We start from the raw sequence: 25285 nt of genomic DNA on the forward strand, positions 1-25285 counted from the left end.
CCCCCCCCCCCCCCCCGGCCCCCCGCGCATACTTTGAAATACCACTCCCCCCCTTGTAGTTTAAATATTCTATCAAGTGTACCCCTTCTGTTAGATAACCCTGTTAAGTGATGACATCAGCCTTAATATATTATATTTAATACCGAAATTACCCTTTAGTTATAGGAAATACTAAGGCAGACCTTTAGAGCCCTAAAAGGGGAGAAGAGAGATAAGAGAAATGAAAAGAGAACAAGAATGGTACGCACTGGGGTTTTAGAGGGGACAGAGAGTCAGAGATCTGGACACACTTCCTGAAATCACCATTAGAGGTGTTCTGGGTATGCTCAAGGAAACTCTTGAGCCTGCTCCCTCTTGCTTTCCTTGCTTCCGTACAGCCGAGGTAGCGGAGAAAGCCATCACTGATGCTCTTCACTCTGCTAATTTCTGTCTGGTGGACAAATCCTCATTTGTCCACAAGGGTATCAATATTTCGAGATGGGTTGTGCCTAAAGTTGTGGTTTTTGTTCCTGAGGAGCAGTAATCCATGGGCTGACTTGCAGGATTTGAGATGGGGACGTGAGAGGGGTGAGGGCTGTTCTCCTTTGATGGTTGATAGAGTAATGTCTGATACAAAGTCTCTGGAGAGAACTCTGCAATCGGTTCTGTGTTGGTTAAGGTGCTGGAGAAAAGAAGATGAGAATCTTCTCATGGTGAATAGAAAGACGGGAGGGTCTCACTTGGCTCAAATGAATTTTTTAAGTCAAGGGACTATATGGGTTCTGTACTTTGGGTGATTCTATAATTCCAGAATTTACAGAGCTCACTACACAGAAATAATCAAAGAACAGACACAGAAAATGAATGCCAAAAATATCAAAAAAGAAAAGTTCAAAAGAAACTTGAAGACAGAGGGCGGTATTCAATTGAAGGATTCAACCGGTAATTAGAAATGAAATACTGGAAAAGCAGAAAAACGAATCAAAGAAAACAAGAAAAGAGTTCCCCTTGAACAGGAAAAATGAATAGGAAATTAGAAACCAGAAACAGAAACTTTCGATTGTACTTCAGACAACTATACTGGTAGCTCAGATGTAAACAAATGGAGAGTATCAGAAACAAGGGAATGAAAGAAAGGAGAATCTGTTTTTGAAGAGGAAGTGCACCAAACGAAAAACAGATGTTCTGCTTAAAAGAACACAGAAGTATAAAAATGTGGAGAGTGGGGAGAGAGAGAGAGAGAGAGAGAGAGAGAGAGGAGAGCGTACCTTAGTGGCCGGATATGGTTCCTGGAGCATAAACCCTTGAGAAACCTAAAACCCTTGGAAAACCTTTCATACGTTGATTTGTTCCTGTACAGTCTTACACAGGAATGGAGATTTTAGGGCTTGAGGAAAAAGGGAGAGAAAAGATATGTATTAGACACAGGGGTATAAATCTTCTTTTTATGTGGCATTTTAACACCATATGTCACTAATGGGACGATTGATAGAATCGTTAAACTACAGGGCTGGGGAGTGGTATTTTTGGAAGTACATGGGGGGAAAGTAAGGCAAAGTACAGGGGAGGGGAGTGTAATCTCCTCTATATAGATTTAGACCAAGTCTTTGACTGGGGCTCCAAAGTTGGTTCACAACTGGCCCATAATTTGAGGGCTATCTTTCCAGCCTTTTTGTTCCTATTCTATCCACATCAAGCACCCTAACCTGGAGAATATCTCCTAGATCCAATGCGTGAGAAGATATTGAAGACTTCTTGGACAGCTTGCATGAGACAATACCTCCCCAGATTTTGAAGATCTTAGTGGGTCCCATGGAGCCAGCTTGCGTGAGATAGTTCCAAGAGAAGTTGCTGCTTTGCATGTGATTCTTAGATGGCCTTTTATGTCTTTAGTTTCTATTTAGGTGTTTTCTCTTTTAGCAAGTAATGTGGAGTTTTAATTTTAGTAGGTTTCTATTTTCCTTGTAATCAAGTAGGGAATTACTTGGTCACCAAGAAGCCGACGCATGGAATGGGTTTCCTATTTTGTAATTTGTTATACTTATGATAAATACAAACTGAAAGGGGAACCCATTTTGAGTTATGAAAAAACAAGTTTATTGCAAACTATGCCTGTGTGAAGCAGTGAGGTGAGATACCTAGGGAAGAGTGAGAGGCTCGACCCATTTATCTCCCTTCTTCTCTACTCTATTCACTACTCTATTCCTGCCTTGTCCTTGGTTATTAACCAATCGATGCCCCTGTGAGACCCTTGTTATATCCCTGAGATTCCCTACTGAAGGCCGTCGATTAGTTGCTGATTTGGTTGCTGATCAGAAGACATCTTGAAGACCTGCGATCCGGAATTTTTCTTCAAGTACTGCTGCAACTTGACTCGATTTATCTCACCAACTCATCACTTTTGAGTGCTTTTTGGAGCATGAGTTCAGCCACCAAGTGAAGCTCTCGACTAGGAGCTGCTCCCTTTCTGAGGGTTGGATTTGGAGATGTTAAAAATCTCCACGTCCTTGACCTAAATCAAGATTTGGTTAAACTTATGATTCAGCCGTCATCTAAGACTCATGTTTTGGGAGTCTAACAGACTTCCCATAAAGGCCAAACAACAGAGGCTTATTTTGAGAGTAATTAAAATCTCAAACGGCGGAAGGGGCTCTTGGTTATTAAGTCAAAGTTTGATTGATTCTTGATCAACGGCTTAGAGAGAGCCGCATAGCTCATATTCCAAATCCAAGGGCTACAAGATTGCACTAACACACTCATGGGAAAGATTCGCTTGTGAGAGAAGTGGGTGGCTATGCTTAGGAATCCTAGGAGTGCCGTAACCTATGGGATCATCTAATGATTGAATGTCGTGCACAAATTCCTTTTGCCGGGAGCTCAGTACTCATGCTCACAAGCCGATGACGATCTAATGGTAGTATGACACATTTTTCTTGCTTCAAGGAGACACGATGATGTAGATTGAATGACCTCCATCACATCCCGCCCTTTGTATAGAGATCGGATGACCACTATTCGATCATACGACCGAGCCATCACATCACGATGATTTGCATCGTGCGGTCAGGATTATCTGCATCTTCTGCTGATTCTATCACGATCCAGATCACACCCACTCTTTAAAACACCAATCGAATGGCTGATATTGTCCTCATGATGCGCGGTGTACCAACCTCCCCCAAGATTCCATTTTGTAATTTCTGGTTGGCCGAACTTCAAAAGGCCCTAACTTCTTCATTTGAAGTCTGTTTTGAATGATTCAAAATGGGTTGTTCTCCTCTCTTCAAGCTCTACACGACCAGAACAAGAAAAATCTCTTGGAGGCTTATGTTGACGTGTGAGGTGCATTGAACTCATCCCAACTACAATTGTGGGCCTTCTGGAAGCTACATTGAAGATATATCAGTGAGAAGTGAGCTCTAGTGAAGACCAAGGTTGTTTGTGTGCAAATGTTGGGTGAAGAAAGGTGATTAGATGACAAAGTTTAGGAGGTCTGTGTTCCACTGAAGCTGCCAGTGGAAGGTGTGCCCAAGGAGAGATAACCTATGCTCACATATCCTTGGTTCTTGTGTAGAAGGGGTGTTTAATGAGCAGTTGGCTGTGTTGATGTGGGGAGTGTACATGGAGTGTCACGTACACATTGGGAGAGCAGTCAACATTGTGATTACGCCAGGGAGGTAATCAACACATAGCATTTTCCCATTTTATATGTAACTTGACCCTAGGCTAGGTTTTTTGAAGTTGCCTAGGTCAAGATTGGCTTTGTTTTTGGGCGAATTTGCTTTGGTATTATGCTTGTATTTGGGGCGTTATTATAAACCCATATTCTTATTGTTATTGGGGGGTGTCTGGTTGGGAATCGGATATAGGGGTGTTAACATCTTCACAGATGTGACAGTGAAAATTGGGGGTAAAACCCTTGCCTATGTATATCAAGATTGGACGTAGGACTGGGTGCTCCTGAGTCATTGTAGTGTCTAAAATCACCTCTAGGTTTGTAACCCTTGTCTGTGTTATCACTGATCAAAGCAGGTGTCGTAGAACCTGGATTGTAGCTGTAGTTAAAATTGAGTGTTGAGTAAATGCTGACCCCAGTCGCACCTTACTCCGGAGATGTACGCAACTTGTTGAACCTTGTATATGCTATGCAATGTTGTGTTTGTTGTGTATTGTATATTGTATATGACTACATTATATGTAGGATGGGTGTGCACATCGGGTAGACCTTGCCACAAAATTGTATGCTAGTCTATGGTTGAGAGGCTAGGTGTGTCACACGATTGTGAATGTGCGTGTTGGGAGTACAATTGTCTATGTATGGGAGGTTGTGCCAGTGCCATTTGAGGTATGACCAACGGTGCTAGTGATCAACAAAGGAGTGTTGAATGAGGGCTAATAGTGTGGGTAGTAGGTTCATATAGTGTGTGTGGTTGTGTGTGCCAAATGTGAGTGCTAGTCATAAGGGGAACATCAAGGGGAGTGGAAGGAAGAGTGCCAAGACCAAATTCTGGAGAATTTTTGGTGACCCTGATTCATTCCCTATTCTTAGTGTCAAATGTGGGAACAAACACCTCTCTCTCGTGATTACTGATTACAAAGATCAATATCAATGATGTTAGTCCTTCCTGACGTCTTCTCCCTCTTTTTTAACTCTTTCTCACACATGGTAGAAATTATTTTAAATCATAATATGCCACCTCTCATCTTCTCTCTCTTTCTCTCTCCCTCTTTTGCAGGGAGGAGTATTTGTTTCAAATATACACTCATTCTCTTGTCATTTACATGGGCATTAAAATTAATTTGCAATCGTATACGAAAAAAAAAGAAGTCTGCAATTAAAAATAAAAAATTAAACTGTACTAAACTTGGTGTGAAGTTGATATTATTGTCCATCCAAAGCTTAGTTGTCAAGGCATCCAGGCTCTTTCATGTAATTTCAAGCTGATGACAGATGTAATCAACCCCAATTACAAAGAAGAATAGACTCCAAACAATAGCTAAGAAATAGGTTGAGACTTAACAAACGCTGTAACTCAGGATAGTGCCCAAAATTAGGTCAAATAAAAGATTATTTGTAATTCACAAAACCTGGCCCAGAAAGGGCTGAAACATGGATCGAAGGTAGGCAGTATGATAACTAACAAAACCCCAAAAGATCTGCTAGAACCGATGGTGGAACCCTGTGTAATGTAGAGGTGACTTCCTACAGTAGGATCAATATTCCAGTAGCTGATAGAATCTCCAAAAAACTTGCTGTCCAGAAATCCAGATTTGATGGTGTCATAGGAAACTAGTTGCATAAATTAAAGATGAAAAACTAAACAGAAAAGGTAGTGGAGAAGAAAAAAATAGATGGGAAGGGAAATAGGTTTGGTTGAGTATCTCATTCTTCCTTATGTTCTAAGCTCATGTCCTTGAGCTTGAAGTTGCCTTTCATGGACTCTCCATTATAGTCGAATAGAATCACTCATCTGGGAGCAAACATATCGAAGTTGTTGCATCTCTGTCAAATTGTAGTTGTCAAAGTACACATCTAATTCATCTACCCATTCAAGGAAGATGTATGAAGAAATTTTCTCACGAAATTAGCGTGGCTCCATCCTTGGTCTAGCTAGGCTCTGATACCAAGTAATGTAAGACTAGAATGACAAGTGATCCTAATCGCGGGTAGGACCTCAAAATCTGGCTGAATAGGGAGAAATTCTAGAACTTACAAACCGTGGCTTAGATGGAGCTGAAACTTGGAGTAGATGAAGCTCCTATATGGGTCAACAAACCCTCAAAAGATGATACAATTCTGATGGTTAAATTGAAAGATAGACTGTCGACATGAATTAGGAAACTTTATGGAGTTCTGCAGTAGGAACAGCTACAGGCCTTGGTTGATCTCCCTTAAAACCTTGACAATAAGGTTGAAATTGATTCTTCTCTTGGCTGCCTTCAAGCTGGTCTTTTGATGGAACTTCTAAACTTCAACAAGATTATTTTGATCACTCAGACACTCTCTTACAACAAACAAATAAAAGAAAATAAGAAAAGAAAGAGAATTCGATGGTGGGGTTGAGAAGGGGGAATAAGAATTAGTGAATGGGCATCTCACCCCTCAGGTTTATCTCAGCCATGAGTAAACACTCAAATTCATAAACTTTTATATCCTGGGGTAACCATATAAATGGGTGGTCTAGATACTTTTAAATGATTTTATATTTATGCATAAGTGAACAAAATCTTCCAACTGGGTTGCATGGCTAATGCATCTAGGAATTAAGTCAGGTACATATTCAATGACCTTTTTCCAATCCAATTTAGGATTGGGATCTTTGTGCAGACAAATAAATTAAAATTTTCGACTCGGAGTTACAACTATGTTGTGGATAAGATCTCCACTAATGCACAATTGTTCTTTTACAAGAATCTTAATCCAATTACAATTTCCCTACAAAGCGTCTGTAAACTTGGGGAAGGAAGCGCAAGTTTGTTTTTCGAAATGTATTGCTCCAAATTGATCACCTTAGTATACACCAAAATTTTTGGCATATTCTCAGTAGCAGGTAATATATCCCAAGGTTGGAGAATACACCTGCGTTTGCAAGAAGTTAGTTTTTTTATAATATTCTTTTGAATCTTCTAATTTTCCTACCCTCTCAGTTCTTCCTTTTGAATAAGGTGCAATGTTGTTCCAACTCCCAAATTCATGACAAGTCATGCGTCTGTTCACTCCAATAAAGGATTTATATATCCTTTAGTCAAAAGATAACAATATCTTCCCATCTATCTTGCTTAATATCTTATTTTCTTTTCTTTTCCAAGTTCGGTTGACACCCCTACTGTGAGGGGAGTGTGTGTGGATTAAACTAAGCTTATTTGAAGACTTAACAAAGATCGAAGCTTGGGAAGAATCAGTTCAGCATCTCAAGATTGACTTGCAGGTTTTAGGGTTTCAAAACTCAAATCGGTAGGGCCCTTTTCTCCTCTTCTGTCCAGCAGATTTGAAGACCCTTTGAAGGGTTCAAAGACCACCTCAAGGGGACCACTCGACCAAGGTTTCAGCCCCTGCTACTCGGCCAAAACTGAACTGTAGGGTTTCTCCCTGATCTGGCCGAAATCCAGATTTTTCTGGGAAAGTGTTAGTTGTTGTTGGGTTCTGTTGCTGAGTTACTGCCTGCTGCTGTGGGTGATTTTTCCGAGTTGTTCCTGGATACTTCTGGATAGGGTTGTCAGCATTTTCGAGAGAGATAAATAGAGAGGTTTGATCTTAGTTTTTGTTCTCCTCTAATTCTATTGAATCTATGTCTCAAGGGAAATTGGAGTGGTTCCTTCCCAGTCGTAGACAACAACAAAATCACCTCTATCCCAATTCTTACTTTGAAGATAAGAACCACTCACAACAATGGTGAAAATGAAGAAGGGAACATTTGGGGATAAATTCACAATTCAAAAGACAACAATCGTGAAAATGAAGAAGGGAGCATACGTGGATATAAATTCACAATCCAAAAGAGAGGGAGATATTGTTCTCCCTTGACTAAAGGATATAAATCCTTTATTGGAGTGAACAGACACATGAGTTATCATGAGTTTGGGAGTTGGAACAACATTGCACCTTATTCAAAAGGAAGAACTAAGAGGGTAGGAGGATGAGAAGATTCGAAAGAATATTATAAAAACTAGCTTCTTACAAACGTAGGTATGTTCTCCAACCTTGGGATGTATTACCTACTACTGAGGATATACCAGAAATTTTGGTGTATGACAGGGTGATCAATTTGAAGCAATACATTCGTAAGCATATTTCCGACTTTGTGATTTATAATTTGGATAGCAAACCTGTGTTTCCTTCCCCACATTTACAGATGCTTTGCAGGGAAATTGTAATGGGATTAAAATACTTGCAAAAGAACAAATTGTGCATTAATGGAGATCTTATCCACAACGTAGTTGTAACTCCAAGAGGAAAATTTCAATTTGTTTGCTTGCGCAAAGATCTTAATGCTAAATTGGATTGGAAAATGATCATTGAATATATATCTGACTTAATTCATAGACACATTAGCCATGCAACCCAGTTGGAAGATTTTGTTCACTTATGCATAAATATAAAATCATGTAAAAGTATCTAGACCATCCATTATGTGGTTACCCTAGGATATAAAAGTTTATGAATTTGAGTGTTTACTCATGGCTGAGATACTGAGAGGGTTAGATGCCTAAAACCTGAGGGGTGAGATGCTCATTCACTAATTTTTATTCCCCCTTCTCAACCCCACCATCAAATTCTCTTTCTTTTCTTATTTTCTGTTGTTTTTTTTTGTTGTGAGAGAGTGTTTGAGTGATCAAAATAATCTTGTTGAAGTTTAGAAGTTCCATCAAAAGACCAGCTTGAAGGTAGCCAAGAGAAGAATCGATTTCAGCCTTATTGTCAAGGTTTTGAGGGAGATCAACTGAGGCCTGTAGCTGCTCCTACTGTAGAACTCCATAAAGTTTCGTGATTCATGTCGACAGTCTATCTTTCAATTCAACCATTGGAATTGTATCATCTTTTGAGGGTTTGTTGACCCATATATGACCTTCATCTCCAAGTTTCAGCTCCATCTAAGCCACAATTTGCGAGTTCTAGAATTTCTCCCTATTCAGCCAGATTTTGAGATCCTACCTGGGATTAGGATCACTTGTGATTCTAGTCTTACATTACTGAGATATGATACTTCTTGAATCTTGGGCAGAATTGGGGAACAATCTTGAGAAAGTTAATAACTCCTAGCATAGACCTCTGCTGGAGCCTAGCCCCTAGACGAGTTGGCCTATTTGGGGGTCCCAACAAAACCTTAAAAGCTGGTTTTCAGAATCATTCAGTTTAGGGAGATATGGCAGACTGATTTCTGCTATTTATAGCTACTTGTCCTCCTAATGGTGCAAAAACTTGGAATAGACTTTTTGTCCTTAGAGATATATTTTTTGAAAATTCCAAGTGGTTGGTGGGGTGAAGGGAATTTAAACTTCTGGCTTGATAAGTGGATGGATTATGGTCCTTGATTGGTCGGATGAGCAATGCTGAGGGTGTTGATATATCCATGCAGAATATTGTTGATACTGAGGTTTCTTGGAACACATCTTTATTACAGCAGCAAAATGTTCCAATGATATTCAAAATTACATGAAATCTATGATTATTCCTATTTATTCTGAAGGATAGATTTGTTTGGACGCCTTCTTTGTTTGGTGATTTCCCTGTAAAGTCTACTAGGAACTTATCAGATCGAGTTCAGAGAAAATTGGTTGGGATAAATCAATTTGGGCTTCTTCCATTCCAATCAAGATATCTTTCTTCAATTGGAAGCTGTTAAAAGGTAGAATTCTGGTTGATAAATCCATTCAAACTTGAAGGTGAAAGTTGTATCCAAGTGCAATTGCTGTGCCAACCATCACGTTGAGGGCATTCATCATTTCTTTTTTAAAGGTGTTCTTGCTTAAAAGGTTTGGGGTTTCTTCTTCCAATTATTTGGCATCCAATGTGATAATTTTCAAACACTTTTTCAAAGAGTTTGTTTTCTACAATATTTATCAGATAGAAAAAAGAATCAACTTGGTTTTGTTGTTAGAATCTTTTCTAATTTTGTTCTCTGGGAAATTTGGAGAGAGAAATTACCGTCGTTTGGAAGGAAAATCCAACTTCTCGGTGTATAAAGGATTACGCTTTGGTTGTCATCTATTCAAAAGCCAAATAACTTCTCTAGAAGTTCAACTGAGCATGGCTTGAAGTTGTTTTGGTATTCGAAGATCCCTATTGCGAAGGTTAAAATTAAAAGGATAACCTTTGTTATGTGGATGCCAATTAGTGAGTTTGTATTCACTTTAAATGTGGATGGAGCTGCAAAAGGTAATCTTGGACTAGGTGGTGGTGGGGGTTGCCTTAGGGACCGGAAGGGTAATGTCTTCGGGGTTGCCTTAGGGACCGGAAGGGTAATGTCTTCTTTGCCTTAGGGACTGAAAGGGTAATGTCTTCTTTATTTTTGCTCATTTTTATGGTTTTTGCTCATTTTTATGGAGTATGCTCCAATCATGTGGTGGAGACGAGGGCACTAATGGATGGTGTTCGTTACTATATTTCTTTGGGTTATCACAAGATTGGCTGTTTTCTCAGACTCAAAAGATATTGTGCAATCTATTTCTGAGGTAAAAGTGTTCATTGGAATTCTTAGTATTGTTGGTGTTGATAATGTAGACAGATTTGAGATGGGTAAGATTCAGACAAATATAGCTTTGTTCGTTTGCCCTGGTTCATATTTTCTGAAGAGACCCAATCATCACAGGATTGCACTAAAGTTGCCAACTTGCATAAAGTAGTTTGGTTTTGTGTACAATATTATTGGAACTACAATTGCAACTGGAAGAATGAAAGCCAAGAATGAGATCCCCAGCTGTAGTGAGCAGGAAGGCCTAATTGTAAATGGACAAACAATGAAAGCAAGCTGTGCTCATGTTGATATATCTATAGGCAAAACTGTGAGCCCCTTAAAAAAACATATCCCTAACAAGAACACTATCTGGTTGACGACCATTTGCTTCACATCCATGATTAAATACCAGAATCCAGCAATTCAAAGAATAAGATCATATGTCTCTGCACTGGTAGACTAACATATTCTCAAATCATATGTCACAGCCATTTCACAAAACAATACATTTCAATATTATAGATTCATGTCATTCTTCTGATCAGGAGAAAAAAAATGACCAGAAAAGCAATTCGGCAGACCCTATACTGCTAAAAAAAGAATAGGCAATGATAACCACTATTGCAGTTTCTTCTCCTTTTTCTTTTAACAAAATCCAGACAAAAATATATAAATATAGGCTTCTTTGGTTACAATTCGACAACTCCCCTCGACCACCGACATTACAGCATCCCATATCACTAGATCACTGCATCAATTCAAGATGAACATAAAAACTTTAAGTTCTAAACGAAAGAAAAAGAATGATGAGGGCTGTACAGTTAGATGAAGCCAAGAGAAAAATTACTGAGGCAGCATTATCTGGCCGCAGTTTCACCAGGTATCCAATTTGATTGGGCACCTGAACTCTTCCTGTCAGATGCTCAAACTCCAGCATTAAATGTGGCAACTCCATTTTCTGAAATCCTTCCTGCATCACTATCCTTTGTATAAAGTGGAATCCTCGTGCCCAACTCCTTAAGCCGATTTACCAAATCATATAAAAATTCAAAGGTGAGTATGGATTGTGCATTGAGACCCGCCCTCACATGCGGATGAATCCTAAACCAGTCTCCCAACATCTTGTGCACATGAGAATGGATCATCCTCCATGGCACCGGATATCTCACACAGAGTTTCAAATACTCGATTACTAAATCTGCCTGGTCTAGTCCTGCATCTAACATGCTGTCATCACTGCCCTCTGCCCATTCAGCAGTCCGATATCCAGCAAAGAGAGCTGGATTCTCCAGCAGAGACTCAGCTGAAAGCACGCCATCTCCACCCGTCGCCTCCAAACAGCTGTGGACATCATCCACATGGCGTATGTTTCCATTTGCCAGGACCGGTATCCTGACAGCATTTTTTAGAGACTTGATGGCATTCCAGTCAGCTCGGTTACTCTTTCCATCTTTTTCGTCTCTAGTTCGACCATGGGCAGCTAAAAGAGAGCACCCAGCTTCCTCAAGCACCTAGCATATGAGATAGTATCTTGTAAATTTGGGAAGATACGGATTTTGCATGAAACAGGAACGTGAAGTTTGAGATCCAATTTCTCTACTAGTGATTTAATGACAGGGAGTTTATCCATTAGAAAAGCCCCATAGTTTCCTCTCCTGGCAATGCGCTGTGGACACCTGCAAAACATAGTGACAACATATCCTCAGATAATTGTGGTGTTACAACAATCTAGGTTGAAAGTGCACAGGGGAAATAAATCAATTGCACCTAGGAGAAAAAATAATATAGATAGAAACTTGGAATAAAAGAGGAATCCAAGAGCATAATAGAATGTATTCATATAAATAGTAACTATTAGCCTCACTAGATCATGGTATTACAACCAATTAAGGTCAAAAGTGCACTGGCGAAAAAAGGTCTGTGTCTACAGAAAGCAATTGATACAAATACATGGAGACGTAATGTGGAAGAGGAGGATATTCAAGACCAACATAGAAGTTAATTGTTTTTTTATGGAAAATGTAATTTGAGCTTCTAAAGATCCATGCAAATGAAAATGTTTGCATTAAGATTTTCTTCTTAAAATATAGGCAGCATTCTCATTATCTAAGCTCTTGCAATCGGCGCCTGTTTCTATTTGGCACTTAGTGAGGGAAGCTAATAGGGTTGTTGGTGCTTGTGCTAATTTTGCTATTAATAGTTGCTCAAATTCATGTTTCAAAGAGTACAGTTCTTTTCCAGACTCAGGATTGTGATCAGGGATGATAATTCTCGAATTCATTATATCAAAATAGTTTGTTTTTGTATCTGGTTTATAAACCCATCTTCCCTTTGGTTTGGTATCTGAGTTGAGTTTTGGTTTTATTTATTTTGTTTTATAAGTTTGTTTAGTAAAATCTTAAGATGTTGGGTTCAGGGTATGGCGGGTTATGTCCCCCAGATTTGTATTTTCTTCATTTATCTTCTATCAATAAAAATTTAGGGTCTGACCAAGGGTACCCGGATAAGTTCCTGGTTAAAAAAAATAAAAACTTGCCCAGAAATTGTTGTCGCAAGCTTCTTTGAGTCTCAGATCAGCAGAAGCAATTGATGGAGATTTAACACTTTTAAACGATCTTCAATTGCTCCCTCAAACAACCTCACAACACTCAGCAACAATAGAGAATACAATAGAAGAGAGAAAACATGGAACTTGATGGAGGTAGATGTGGGTGGGATTGGCTCTCTCAGCCTTGGGTCCCTCACCCACAGCTATCCCAGCTGTTGAACCAGTCTTTCTCAGACACAAGCTTGCAAGCAACTCTAGACAAATAAAATTCTTCACCCACAGCTATCCCAGCTGTTGAACCAGTCTTTCTCAGGCACAAGCTTGCAAGCAACTCTAGACAAATAAAATTCTTAAACTGAAATTAAATAGTTAGACAATAACAAAACATACAAAATAAGGAAATAAACTTCCGCTAGAATGCTGAATCGATGGAGCTTGCTTGCTGGATAAGCCTCACAATGAGACAAAATATAGGTCAAAACTTGAGACTGATAGCTAAAGAATGGGTCTTCTAGAAGCTAGCTCGATTGGCTAGGTTGACTGGACCAATCTAGAGGCCGATTAGTTTTCTGAATCTGGTTAGTTCTTCTTCCTCCTGCAATACGATAGACGAGTGAATGGATCTATATTAGCTCCCTCTTCTTAAATCATTCTTCTCTGACGAATGGAGGAATGACATGTTAATGTAGGAATGGAATTGACAACCAAACCAGACCCCAAACTGCAGGAAATTATAAACCAAAGAACAACCAAAATTCACCCAATAGGAGACAGCAACAGTAATCCAGATTTAACCAGTAAACAGTCTTTGAAAACCTGAAGTATCAAACCCAGAATTCTGGAAGGTCGACTAGCAGAAATTATACTAGTAAACAGAATCAATCAACAACAGAATTAGGGCAGAAAACAGATCACAATCAGTCGCCCCAGATCACAGAAACAGTATCGATCTGTCAGGACAGTAACACTGTGAATAAACCAACCCAGTAGCAGTTCTAGAATTAAATCAGAAACTGTTTGAAGTACTAACAGTCTTCAATAATCATAACATATAATCAGCAGTCCAGAAACCAGTATTCAGATCAGCAAAAGCATAGAATCCAGAAAATAGAAACTTCAGTCCACTAAATGACAAAGCTAGGGAGATTTTAAATAACTCAACAACCATTGGTCAGAAAGGCCTCAAAGTAGGGTCGATCCTTAGTGGTGTATAGGTGAACCATCGACCAGAAAATAGGAGTAATCTGACAACTATAGCAGGTACTTCCAGTGAGGGGCGGATGCTCTGTTTTGCAGAAATTTCTGGGCAAGTTCAGAATTCACATACCTGGTTTTTGCAGCCTTAATAAATCTTGAAATTATATAAGAACTTAAAGAGAATAATACTTGAAGCAGACCTCCTGGACTTCATGCCGTAAGGAGTCACTTGGATCGCACACCAAGTCCTTCTTCTTTGATCAAACACAAGGAAACTGCCATGGATACCCAGCGGCAGCAACAAGAGAGTTGTTTTCTTAATAATCAAAATCGTGGGCTATGTTGCTGCCCTTCTCTTTATTTATATTAATGATGGGGAAGATTACAAATAATAGAAACTCTAAGCTTCTAAATACTGATTGAATAAACTACCAATATGTAGTTACTAAAACTAGGAAATTGTAATCTATGAAATTAGAAACTAACTTAGAACAGAAATTAGAAACTAATTTAGGACTGAAAATAGAAACTAAATATGACTAATATTAGAAACTATTATTCCCCATCACTAGCCCAAATCGTGGGTCAGCCACTTGGGTCAACTTTGGGCTTGGTCTTTCTCTTGTAGACCCTTGTTGGTGCTGCATCACATGTTGTGTTCGTAGAGATCTGGATCAAGACATTGAAAGTCATCGGCATGGATCTACGTGCTATCTTTGAGGGGTCTTCCCTTCCACTTGACAAGACATGAATAGTAATCCTTACCACCTCGCATGGTAATAAACTTATTGTCCAGGTATCTTCAATTTCATTGTCCATAGGGGTTACAAACTTAGGAAGTTGTAGTGCATCTTCTGTATCACCCTCATCGGCATGTTGTCCCATGTAAAGAGTGAGGTCTGCCATGTTGAAACATTGCTAATCTTCATGTTGTGTGTATATATATATATATATATAGATATATGCATTTGGACCAATAGGCTTCAGCACTTTGTATGGTCCCATCTTCCGAGGGTATAACTTTTGGTTGGTTCCTAGAGGGACATTTGGGAGTGATTCAAACGTTGGTGCCGGTTTGCAGTAGCTTGATATCCTTCATTGCTAATGGCAATATGGAGCCAAACATTTGTATGTATCTTCGTAATGTATTGCAAGAACTCATCCGTCTCAATGCTAACTCGTGCGTGAGATGATAATGGTACCAAGTAAATCCGTCTCAATGCTAACTCGTGCGTGAGATGATAATGGTACCTAGTGCATGGGTCTTCGTGGTTGAAAACCAAGCACTATCTCAAAAAGAGTACGTCCGGTAGTGCGGTTGACATAACTATTTTATGCAAACTCAGCAATATCAAGTATAAAAAGCCATGTCTTCTCGTGATCACGAACAAGACATCAAAGAAAATTACCAAGACTTTAATTCACCTCTTCCATCTGACCGTCCGTTTGGGGATGGAATGGCGTGGAGAACTTCAACTTAGTATTAATCTTCATCCATAAAGTCTTCCGAAAGTAGCTAGCAAACTTCATATCACAATTGGAGACTAGATTCAGGCCATCTGTGGATATGCACAACCTCCTTGAAGAATATCTTGGCAATATGGCTTGCATCAATGTCTTCCAAAAAGGTATAAGATGAGCCATTTGAGAGAACCTGTCTACCATCACAAATATTGAGTCGTGTTGTTCCCGTGTTGGTGGTAAGCCAAGGACAAAGTTCATACTAATATGCAGCCAAGGTGCTTGTGGTAAGGGCAGTGGTGTGTAGAGTCCTGTATTTTGTTTATCCACATTGGTAAGCTGGCATGTGCGACACCTTTCAATCACCTATTGAATGTCATGATGTAGGCGAGGCCAATAATTCAAATCAGCAACTAAAGAGTGTGTATTATTCTTGCCACATTGTCTTAACATTCCACTTCCGTAGTTCCATGTCGCACTGGTGCCATCTCAATGATGTATTTGGAATGCAAAGGCACGTACCCAAGAAGAGGTATCCATCATGTAAGGAGTATTTATCATCGTGACCACCTTGCTGTAATTTTTCAAAGATTTTAGAGAAATTAGCATCTAGAATATATTCATTTTTTATATGTTCAAGTCTGGTACTTTGGGCAGTGAAGTTTTTCATCAATAGCACCTTTCGGTTCAATGCGTCGGCACTTGATTCTTTTTTCCAGCCTTGTATTTGAGAGTAAAAATTAACTCTGGAAGGTACAATGCATTTAGCATGGCGATTGCTAATAGACCTTTGAGAGTGTAGATATTTGAGAGCTTCATGATCTGAATAAAGAATAACTTTTTTGCCAATAAGATGGTGTCTCCAATGCTTCAAATTTTGAATGATGTAGAGTTCTAGATTGTAGGTGGAATACCTTCTCTTTGCATCATTAAGCCTTTCACTGTAGAAGGCAATGGGATGTCCTACTTGCATCAATATCCCTCCAATCCCAATATGGAATGCATTTGTGGCCACTTCAAACATAAGGTCAACCGGGCCTTCCATCATCTTATTTTTTATTAGATTGAAATCTTTAGTGACAACAGTGTCTATTGGAATGTCACTTTCCCTCCTTTCATGCACTCTGTAATAGGTGCCATGATTGCATTGAAATTCTGAATGAACCGCTGGTAGAACGAGGCATGGCCGTGGAAACTTCTAACTCCATCAAAGTCTCTAGTATGGCCTATCTACCATGCTCTTTATCTTTTTTGGGTTAGCTTCAACTCCCTATGACGATTGACGACACTATAAACTCAACGAAGACTACCTTAGGTAGCATGAATGAACACTTCTTCAAATTGATATAGAGCTTTTCATCTTGTAGCACTCTCATCACACGTCTCAAATGGTCAAGGTTCTCATCAGGTGCACAACTGTATATAAGTATGTCGTCGAGGTAGACCACCAAAAACTGGCCTATAGTATTTGTGTCATCACTCTCATAAAAGTACTTGGGGTGTTGGTGAGACTGAAAGGCATAACTTTTAACTCATAAAGTCCATCCATGGGCTTGAAAGCCGGCGTCTTCTATTCATCACCGGAACGGATTTGGATCTGATGATAGCCACTCTTGAGATCTATCTTTGAGAAGATAGTTACTCTGGTCAACATGTCCAACATATCATCAAGGCGGGGAATTGGAAACCTGTATTTGACTGTGATTTTATTTATATCACGGCTGTCAATGCACATGTTGGGTGGGTGCCTTATCGCCTAGTCGCCATGACAACTATGATCCAAAGTAATGATGCAGATACGACTACCCTTACCTATTTGGACCAACATGACCAGCTTTGGAAGCCAAGAGCCAAGAAGAATGGGTCCAGCCCAAGGTTTTGGTCCAACAAGGGTTGAAATAAAATTAGTAGTTAGTATTTTATTTCATGCCTTTTATTTTCCAGATTTGAATGTAGGAGTTATGATTTATTTCCTTTGCATTAGTTTCCATTTATGGTTATTTCCTAGCTTAGGCTAGATACTATGTTAGTAGAGTTTCTAATTTCATGTCTTTATTCTCTATATATTTATTGTAGTATATGGTTTAAAGTATCTCCGATACCGATACGATACCTTCCGATACGTATCTTAAATTTAGCCGACCGATACGATACACACCGATACGATACATGGAATTTTTAAAATCCTTTCGTATCGATATATATCCTATGATACATATCGGTATGCACCAATACACTATCGATACGTACTGATACTCTATGGAAAATATAAAATCAAGGTGAAATATACGTTTTGGTATGTATCAGTACGTATCGGTGAGTATTTGTATGTATCGATCAGTACGTATCGGTGAGTATCGGTATGTATCGATCAATACGTATTGGTATGTACCGATACAGTGCGCTACGGTCATATAATGGCCAAGATGAGTATTTTTTTCAGAAAACACGAATTTTTGAGGGGTTTTTGTTCCAAAGCTGCTGCCAGTTATATTTCTCTCTAACTAAAGTGGAAATCAAGGTTGGGAACAAGGATTTTACATTTATGGGACAACTACAAACCTTGAATTCTTAGTGCGATACCCTCAATTTAGTGTTTATGCATAATACATGTTATCAATAGTTTTTTTTAACAAATTTTTTATGCAAAAGTGTTTAAAAAGGTGTTTCATATCCATTTATGTACGTATCTTTAGCGTATCTTAGCGTATCTCTGATACGATACGATACCTTTCGATACGTATCTTAATTTTGGTCTACCGATACGGCAACCGATACCGATACTTTAATCTTGAGTATATGGACATGGGGAGAATGATGAATTAATTGTTTTGGGCGAAACTTTGCGGTTATGCTTGGTCATGTGAATTTTCTCCCCTCCCCGTGATTCTTCCCTTCTCCCCTAAGGCGACAGAACCAGAAGAAAAAAAAAACCCACCTCCTCTTTCTTTGTCCGACGGCAAAAAAAAAAAAAGACGACAAAGAAGAAGGAAAGTCGAGAAGAGAGAGAGAAGACAGAAGAAAAGAAGAAAAGAAGATAGGAAGGAGATTCAGAGAAGAAGAAAGAACAGCAATAGAAGACGAAAAGAAGAGAAGCAGAAATCAGAAGAGGAAGAAGAAGAACAGAAGAAAGAAACAGAAGAAGAAGAGCAGACGAGAAGAGAAGGGATATTGAGACTCATACCTAGAGTCTCGCCGCAGATAGACCTCCATCTTCTCCGTCGGTTGTAGGTTTTTTTTCCGCCTCCAAGAGAGAAGAAGCCCTTGGTCGGTAAAACCTCCACAATTCCTTTTTTTTTGTTTAATCCCTGTTTCTAAATTCCTGGAATTACCCTCCTCTTTCTCCTTCAATTCTTTTTAGTCCATATTTTACCTTGTCTTTCCAAGTATACCCCTGCACCCACACGTGACATCCTTTTGGAACTTAAATTGAATTTAGTATTTATAGCTTTGCTATCCCTGTAAAAAAAAAAAAAAAAAAAAAAAAAAAACCAGAGATAATTACCATTCTGCCATTCTCCTTTAAGTTTCCATTTATTTACTATTTTGCCATTACTCTTTGAGTGTTATTTTGTTAATCATCACCATGGTAGCCAATAGTGAAGTTGTTCAATAGCTGAACTCTTATAAAGGAGAAACTGATATAAAATTTGATGCTCTCACTACCATTGTCACATCCCTTAAGACAATGATGGAATCTATGCAAGTTTCTATGGGATCCATGCAAGCTTCTATTGATCGTTTGGTGGCAACAGATAAAGGAAAGAGTTCCATTCAATCTGGGGATTCTTCCAACACCACTCCACAGGATTAGTCAGTATCACTACCACCACCTCCTCCACCACCATATGGTACTGGTAGATATGATGATGGAGCAGAAAGAGCAGCAATGTTGGATGTCCTTGATTTTTATGGAGACAACAATCCAGAACTGTACCTTGACTGGATTCACAGCTTGGAGACATTCTTCAGATGGTATGGGTTGACTGAGGCTCGAAAGATCCTATTTGCAGAGGCTAAATTGAAAAGCACGGACCAAGTGTGGTGGATCAAGCAACAGCAACAAAACCAAACCCAAGGCATCGGTTTAGTCACTACTTGGGCTGAAATGCATGAAGTCATGAACCAGAGATTCTTGCCTTCTGATTGCAAGCAACATATGCATCTCAGGTTTGCACAGTTGAAACAGGAGAATTTGACCGTTGAAGAGTATGTTGCTAGATTTTATTATTTGGCCACTTGTTTTGATTTTGAGTGGGATGAAGAAGTATTAGTAGCACAATTTCGCGATGGTTTGCACCCTCAGCTTAGTGCTGCCCTTGTATCTAGTCGACTGTCTACCATGGAAGATGCCGTGCAAGTAGCGTATCAGGTTGAGGAAAGTCTGAAACTTCCATACAATCGGAGAAATTTTGCAGATACTTTTCATCGAGGTACTAGTTCCATTCTGCAACAACCTCCTACCCAAGAAAGGTCATCTAACAAACCACGGGCTAGTGCTACATCTATGGCCTCTTCATTACCTAGTCGACCGTATCATGTTTTTGAAATATCTTCACAGCCTACTTGTCCATACTCACTCCCTCGGCATGGTTCAGACAAACCTTTTGATGCAACAAAATTTACAGTTCAGTGCTACTCATGCCATGGATTTGGACATATCAGTGCTCAATGTGCTAGCCATTTGGTTGCTTTTATTGATAAAGATTCTCCTATACCATATATTCCTGAAGAGCAACTTGGTTTTGACACAGTTGATTTAAGAGAAGAGTGTGCATCAGGTGAAGTCAATGACACTCTCAGTGATGACCAACATCCTTTTTATGTCATTCGTCAAGTGTTGACCACTCAGAAAGCCACTAACAATGAAGATTGGCGCTGCAGTAGTATTTTCTAGACTCGTGTGAAGTGCAATGACCAGTTGTTAACCTTGGTCATTGATGGAGGTAGTTACACTAATGTTGTCTCTGAAGACGTTGTTCGTATATTGAAGACAGAGCCACATCCAAATCCCTACAAGGTTGCTTGGGTGAGCAACACTAATCTCAAAATCATAGATAAGTGTTTGGTCACATATTATATTGGTGGATTTAAGGATATAGTCCAATGTGACGTCTTCCCTCTGAAGGTGTGCCATATCCTTCTTGGTCGACCTTGGTTGTTTGACAAGAAATTACAGCATTGTGGCGATGCCAATACCTATGCTTTCAAGCATGCCAACAAGACTGAAGTTTCATCTTGCCAAAGATCTCCCTGAAATTAAGCTCAAGAAGATGGTGGGATCGTTCCTCATTCAGCGTATTCCTTAAGATGGTCTCCTCGGTCCTTTTCCGTCGAGTTCTTTTCAGAGGAGGAGAGTTGATGCAGATACGGCTGCCCTTACCTGGTTGGACCAGCATGACCGGCTTTGGAAGCCAAAAGCCAAGAGTCAAGAAGAACCGGTCCAGTCTAGGGTTTTGGTCCAACAAGGGTTGGAAATAAAATTAGTAATTACTTAGTATTTTATTTCATGCCTTTTATTTTTCAGATTTGAATGTAGGAGTTGGGATTTATTTCCTTTGCATTAGTTTCCATTTATGGTTATTTCCTAGTTTAAGCAAGATACTATGTTAGTAGAGTTTCTAATTTCATATCTTTATTCTCTATATATTGGCTGTAGTCGATGGACATGGGGAGAATGATGAATTAATTGTTTTGGGTAAAACTTTGTGGTTATGCTTGGTCGTGTGAATTTCCTCCCCTCCCCGTGATTCTTCCCTTCTCTCCTAAGGCCCTCCATCAAGTAGTGCATACTTAGATTGGACACCTGTGATTGTTGGTTTTACTTTTTGCCAAGGTTGAGTGTTCATTTTGTAGGTAACTGTCTCTGCACGTGCGAGCTTTGATGTGTCTTGATTGTGCTTATAGTTTTCTGTCTATATTTTTGACTAATAACTCCTGTTTTTAACCCCTGGTGTAAATAATGATGTGTCTCTTATTTCCAAGAAGTTTTCTACTTGTTAATTATGTGTTGTTGAACAACATCAAGTTTATTGTATGCTGGCACTGATTCTTTTATATTTCCAGGTTGCTACCTTGAAGGAACATTTTCAATCATTCGGTGATCTGGCCACTGTTGAACTAGACAGTTCGGACTCACATGCTGGATTGGCTGGGTTGGAGCCATCAGCAAATTGTTCTGCTCGTATAACCTTCGCAACACGTCGTGCAGCTGAGAGGGCATTCTTAAACGGTAAATGCTGGCAAGGCCACAGCTTACAGTTTACGTGGTTGGCTACTTCCAGTAATTCTGGCAATGAGCAGGGCGGCAGAGAAAATTCTCCCATTCCTAATCCCGGGGTACCCCTAGATGCTGAAGTTCCAAGTAAGACATCAACATCTGGGTCTTCTTCATCAACTACAGGTAAATCAGCAGGCACTGGTTCTCAGGATGTACCTGCTGCTGGGGATGGTGACTCTAGGAACTCTCAAGGGAGAAAGAATGGAGCCGAGGGTATGGAAGTGGTAGAAGATTTCCCATCCAGTTCTACTGCCATGTCCTCAAGTGAGACTCATTCACCTAAAGGTGACATTCTGATGGTTGAGGAAGGTGCAAATGTCAGTTCTCTGCATTTAGGTAAGCTGTTTTTTTATGGACACTAATTTCAGGGGTCCATCCTAGGAGATTTTTCAAATTTGATTCTTTATTGTTGCTATTTAATGCTTGGTGTGTGTAAATTATTAGTGTTTCAACTGTTGATTGGGTATGCTTTTTAAATGCTGGTACTTGATAGTGGAGGCAGTACAGGTAATACGGAAGATGGGGCTTACTGAAGCCTATATGAGGCTTGGGTTAGTCCACTGTGTATTCTTGGTAATGGGTCCACTTAAAGAGCCTACTTTATGAGTGGTAGGCTGGTAGCTAGGAACTAGAAATCATGAGTATTTTCTAAATTCTTTTTTGTTCTTTTATCGCTTTAAGAAGCTCTAGTTGTGGTAGGATCAGTCATCAGTTATTTGAGTTCTATTTTAGTTTCTTAACAAGTTAAGCTCAGTTATGTCTTGGGTCAGTTTACCCTTTTTTATTTGATTTTCTTTTTAGATGCGATTGCCTAGTACATTGAGAAGTCCCAAAGTGAGTTATTATGCTATTCATTTTATATGAGCTTTACCCAAGCTCGAATTTTGGGTTGTTGGAATGGATTAGGTTACTTTGTTAGGGGAAGGCTGTGGACTGTTTCTTGGCCATTGTTAGCCATTGCTGCTTTTCTTGCTGCTGTCATCTGCTGTTGTAGCCCACTTTGGTCTCAGGTTTTGTTCTTATTGAAGTAGTGAATTGAAATATTCAAATTCTTGTAAGGTTTTCACTTCTATACCCTAATCTAGATTTGGGATTAATTTTTTATTCATTTGAGACCAGAGATGTCACGGTGTTTAGGCAACCCTAAGCACTGGAGGGGTAAAAATCAAGCCTTGACAACTATGTTTGAGAGGCATGTTTTGAAATCTGTTGCTGGTTTTGAGTATGGATTTCAATCTGAAACATGAAACTCTATTCTGAATTTCCCTTTATTACTCCTAAAGTTTGCTTGCTCAGTTCCTATTTGAATCTGGGTTCTGATTTGTTATTGATTTGAAATAGGAACTCTAATCTATTTGTGTTTAGATTCTAAGCTCCTGTTTAGGGTACAATTTCAACTACCTATTCCTATTTCCATTGGTTTGCTACTGTGATTAGGATTCGTATATCAAGTCCTATGTGGGGTTGCATTCACAATTTTTACTGGTTGGACCTGCTGGCCTTGTTTGACAATGATTCCTACTTGAATTGGTATTCATTTGAGAAGTTGACTGATGCAGATCAGAGATTTAGGTTGGAATACAGCCATAGGAACTAGGCCAGGTCTAATTCAACTTGCGGTGGTTAGACCTATAGGATCTTAATTTGCCTTTGGCCTCCAGTGTAAGGTCTAGGCAATGGGCTGCACAAGGAGTCCAAAACAACTTCCTTTTTTCCATCGGTAATTTACCAGCTGCAACATAGTTGGCTGCATTGACAGTAACCATTTGAATTACATGCTCCTCTCTAATCTCTTCAATCTTACTATCAGGCAGCTGAAACAACATATTAGCATCTTGTATATGACTAGATGCATCCACAGACCCCATGAAGAAAGTACGCTCTTGGCAGTTGACAAGAAAATTATCAGGTGCCTTCCTCTTTTGTCTGTCCACCCATCAGATAAGAGATTGCCCCCCTCGCCTGGACTTTTCTTAAATTACATCTTTACACCCGTTGTTTCAGAACTAACACCTCCTCCCCTGCATCTGACTGTGTTTGTTTGCTGTTAATTTTAAAACAAAAAAGACATTTTACCCTTTAACTAAAAGAACTTTGTTTTTTGTGAAAAATTAGGGATCTCCGCCAGGGAATTGCCAACCCTTATCTGCAACTGCTCCAATTTCAGCTGCATTGACCTCTCACAAAACTCATTCGTCGGAAAAATTCCTGTTGATGTCGATAAACTCTCTTATATCCAATTTCTCAACCTCGGTTCCAGCAATTTCAACGGCAATATTCCTCTGGCGATCAGGCTGTTATTGGAGTTGCAGTCTGTGTTGCTCAGTTATAACCTCTCCAATGGATCTCTCTCTCTCTCTCTCTCTCTCTCATTTTTAGAATTGATGGAACCCATTTTATAGGTCCGATAATTTGTAGTTTCTGTTTCTTCTATGCTATTACTGGTAGAGAAAATCTTGTTTTGATCTTGTTTCAGTCTCTCATTGTAATTCTGGTGATCGATTTCCTGCGTCTTTCCATTAAAACATCATTGATCATCTCAAAGCTGATCTTGGTTTACTTTGGATCCCATGTTCTTTATTTCAAGATTTTCTAAGCTAAGAGCTTTGACAAGCCCAAGGGAGACCCAAAAGGAATTGTTTCTTTCTATTTGCTTTGTTCTTCTTCAATAATAGAGAAGTTAAAGAAAAAAATTAATTATTTTTCTAGTCTGCTACATCTGATTTTAATTCACGTGAAATTAACTCAATCTGTTCATGAGTTTTGCGAGCAAGAGACGCGAGAAACAATGTTGAATCAGTGTCCACTGATGAATTAGAGCTTCCCCACTGGAGCTCTCTCTCTCTCTCTCTCTCTCTCTCTCTCTCTCAAGGTTTTTGGGGCAATTTGAGAGCAGAGTTGGTGGTTGTTCATTGCTCAATGTGTGTCTCGGTTTGTTTGAAGTTGTCGTACAGATGTGAAATAGAGACAGGTTTGGTGGGTTTTCAATGGAGATGGTTTATCAGGTTTAATGAAACCCAGGAGGGTAAAAGTAAAAGAGATCTGACCTGAGGAAAGTTTAGATTTGATGGTTTTAATTAAGAAAGCAATCGAACCCCAAGCAATAAAACCCCAAGGGGGTAGTCGAGTTGGTAAGGGACCTTCGCCTTAGGAAGCGTGTGGCTCTGAGTTCTACTTCTCTTACCTCTTGGGGCCACTTACACAGGGGTGTTTAGTGCTCTTCACTGCATTCAGTGAAAATTGAATGGTTGTCATTCAACCCCGGTATGACCCGGTCCATGCGGTAGTAGGGTCAGTATGGGCCCGCGGGACTAGTCAGGCCTTAAAAATTAGAAATCAACAAAAGAAAAAGTTAGTGGATCTGACCCATTGAATCGTGGTTGTTTCTGCTATTCTGATAATAAATATGAAAATTAATTAGAATGTAGCTGGAATCATTTGAAAATTTGATTTGCTTGGACTACACAAGAATTTGTCAAATTTCCGATTGAATCCTCTTGTTCATGAATGTTCCATAGGAATAAATTGCTATTCCCTTTCTCCAAAAAGAAAGGTGTATTCCAAGTCAACATAAGAGCCGCCTAGTTTTTCAATATCGTTCTGACTTTGATTCCAATTCCAGAAAAAGATAAGTTTAGATAATAT

At 39.4% G+C, this 25285-nt stretch overlaps 2 protein-coding genes and 1 long non-coding RNA gene across 3 annotated transcripts in view; 2 read left to right on the plus strand and 1 right to left on the minus strand.

Annotated features, from left to right (window-relative positions):
• The window catches only part of LOC122067250 (zinc finger CCCH domain-containing protein 41-like), a gene marked incomplete at its 5' end in the record, with an annotated part of 30570 nt that overhangs the window by 2034 nt on the left and 3251 nt on the right, over positions 1–25285 (plus strand). The window contains one exon of the mRNA XM_042631086.1: positions 21427–21976. Within this exon, the coding sequence (XP_042487020.1) occupies positions 21427–21976 (550 nt within the window). The remainder of the gene's footprint in view (positions 1–21426; positions 21977–25285) is intronic.
• Positions 10649–11981, minus strand: LOC122067248 (tRNA-dihydrouridine(16/17) synthase [NAD(P)(+)]-like). Its single transcript, XM_042631085.1, is given in 2 exon segments — positions 10649–11664; positions 11667–11981. Coding segments are annotated over 2 exon segments (762 nt in total). The 5' UTR covers positions 11842–11981; the 3' UTR covers positions 10649–11077.
• LOC122067249 lies at positions 23228–24259 on the plus strand. Its single transcript, XR_006136636.1, has 2 exons — positions 23228–23549; positions 23756–24259. It is a non-coding gene; the product is annotated as an uncharacterized LOC122067249 (long non-coding RNA).

Source organism: Macadamia integrifolia, unplaced genomic scaffold, assembly GCF_013358625.1.
Source record: "Macadamia integrifolia cultivar HAES 741 unplaced genomic scaffold, SCU_Mint_v3 scaffold2780, whole genome shotgun sequence".
NCBI lineage: Eukaryota > Viridiplantae > Streptophyta > Magnoliopsida > Proteales > Proteaceae > Macadamia > Macadamia integrifolia.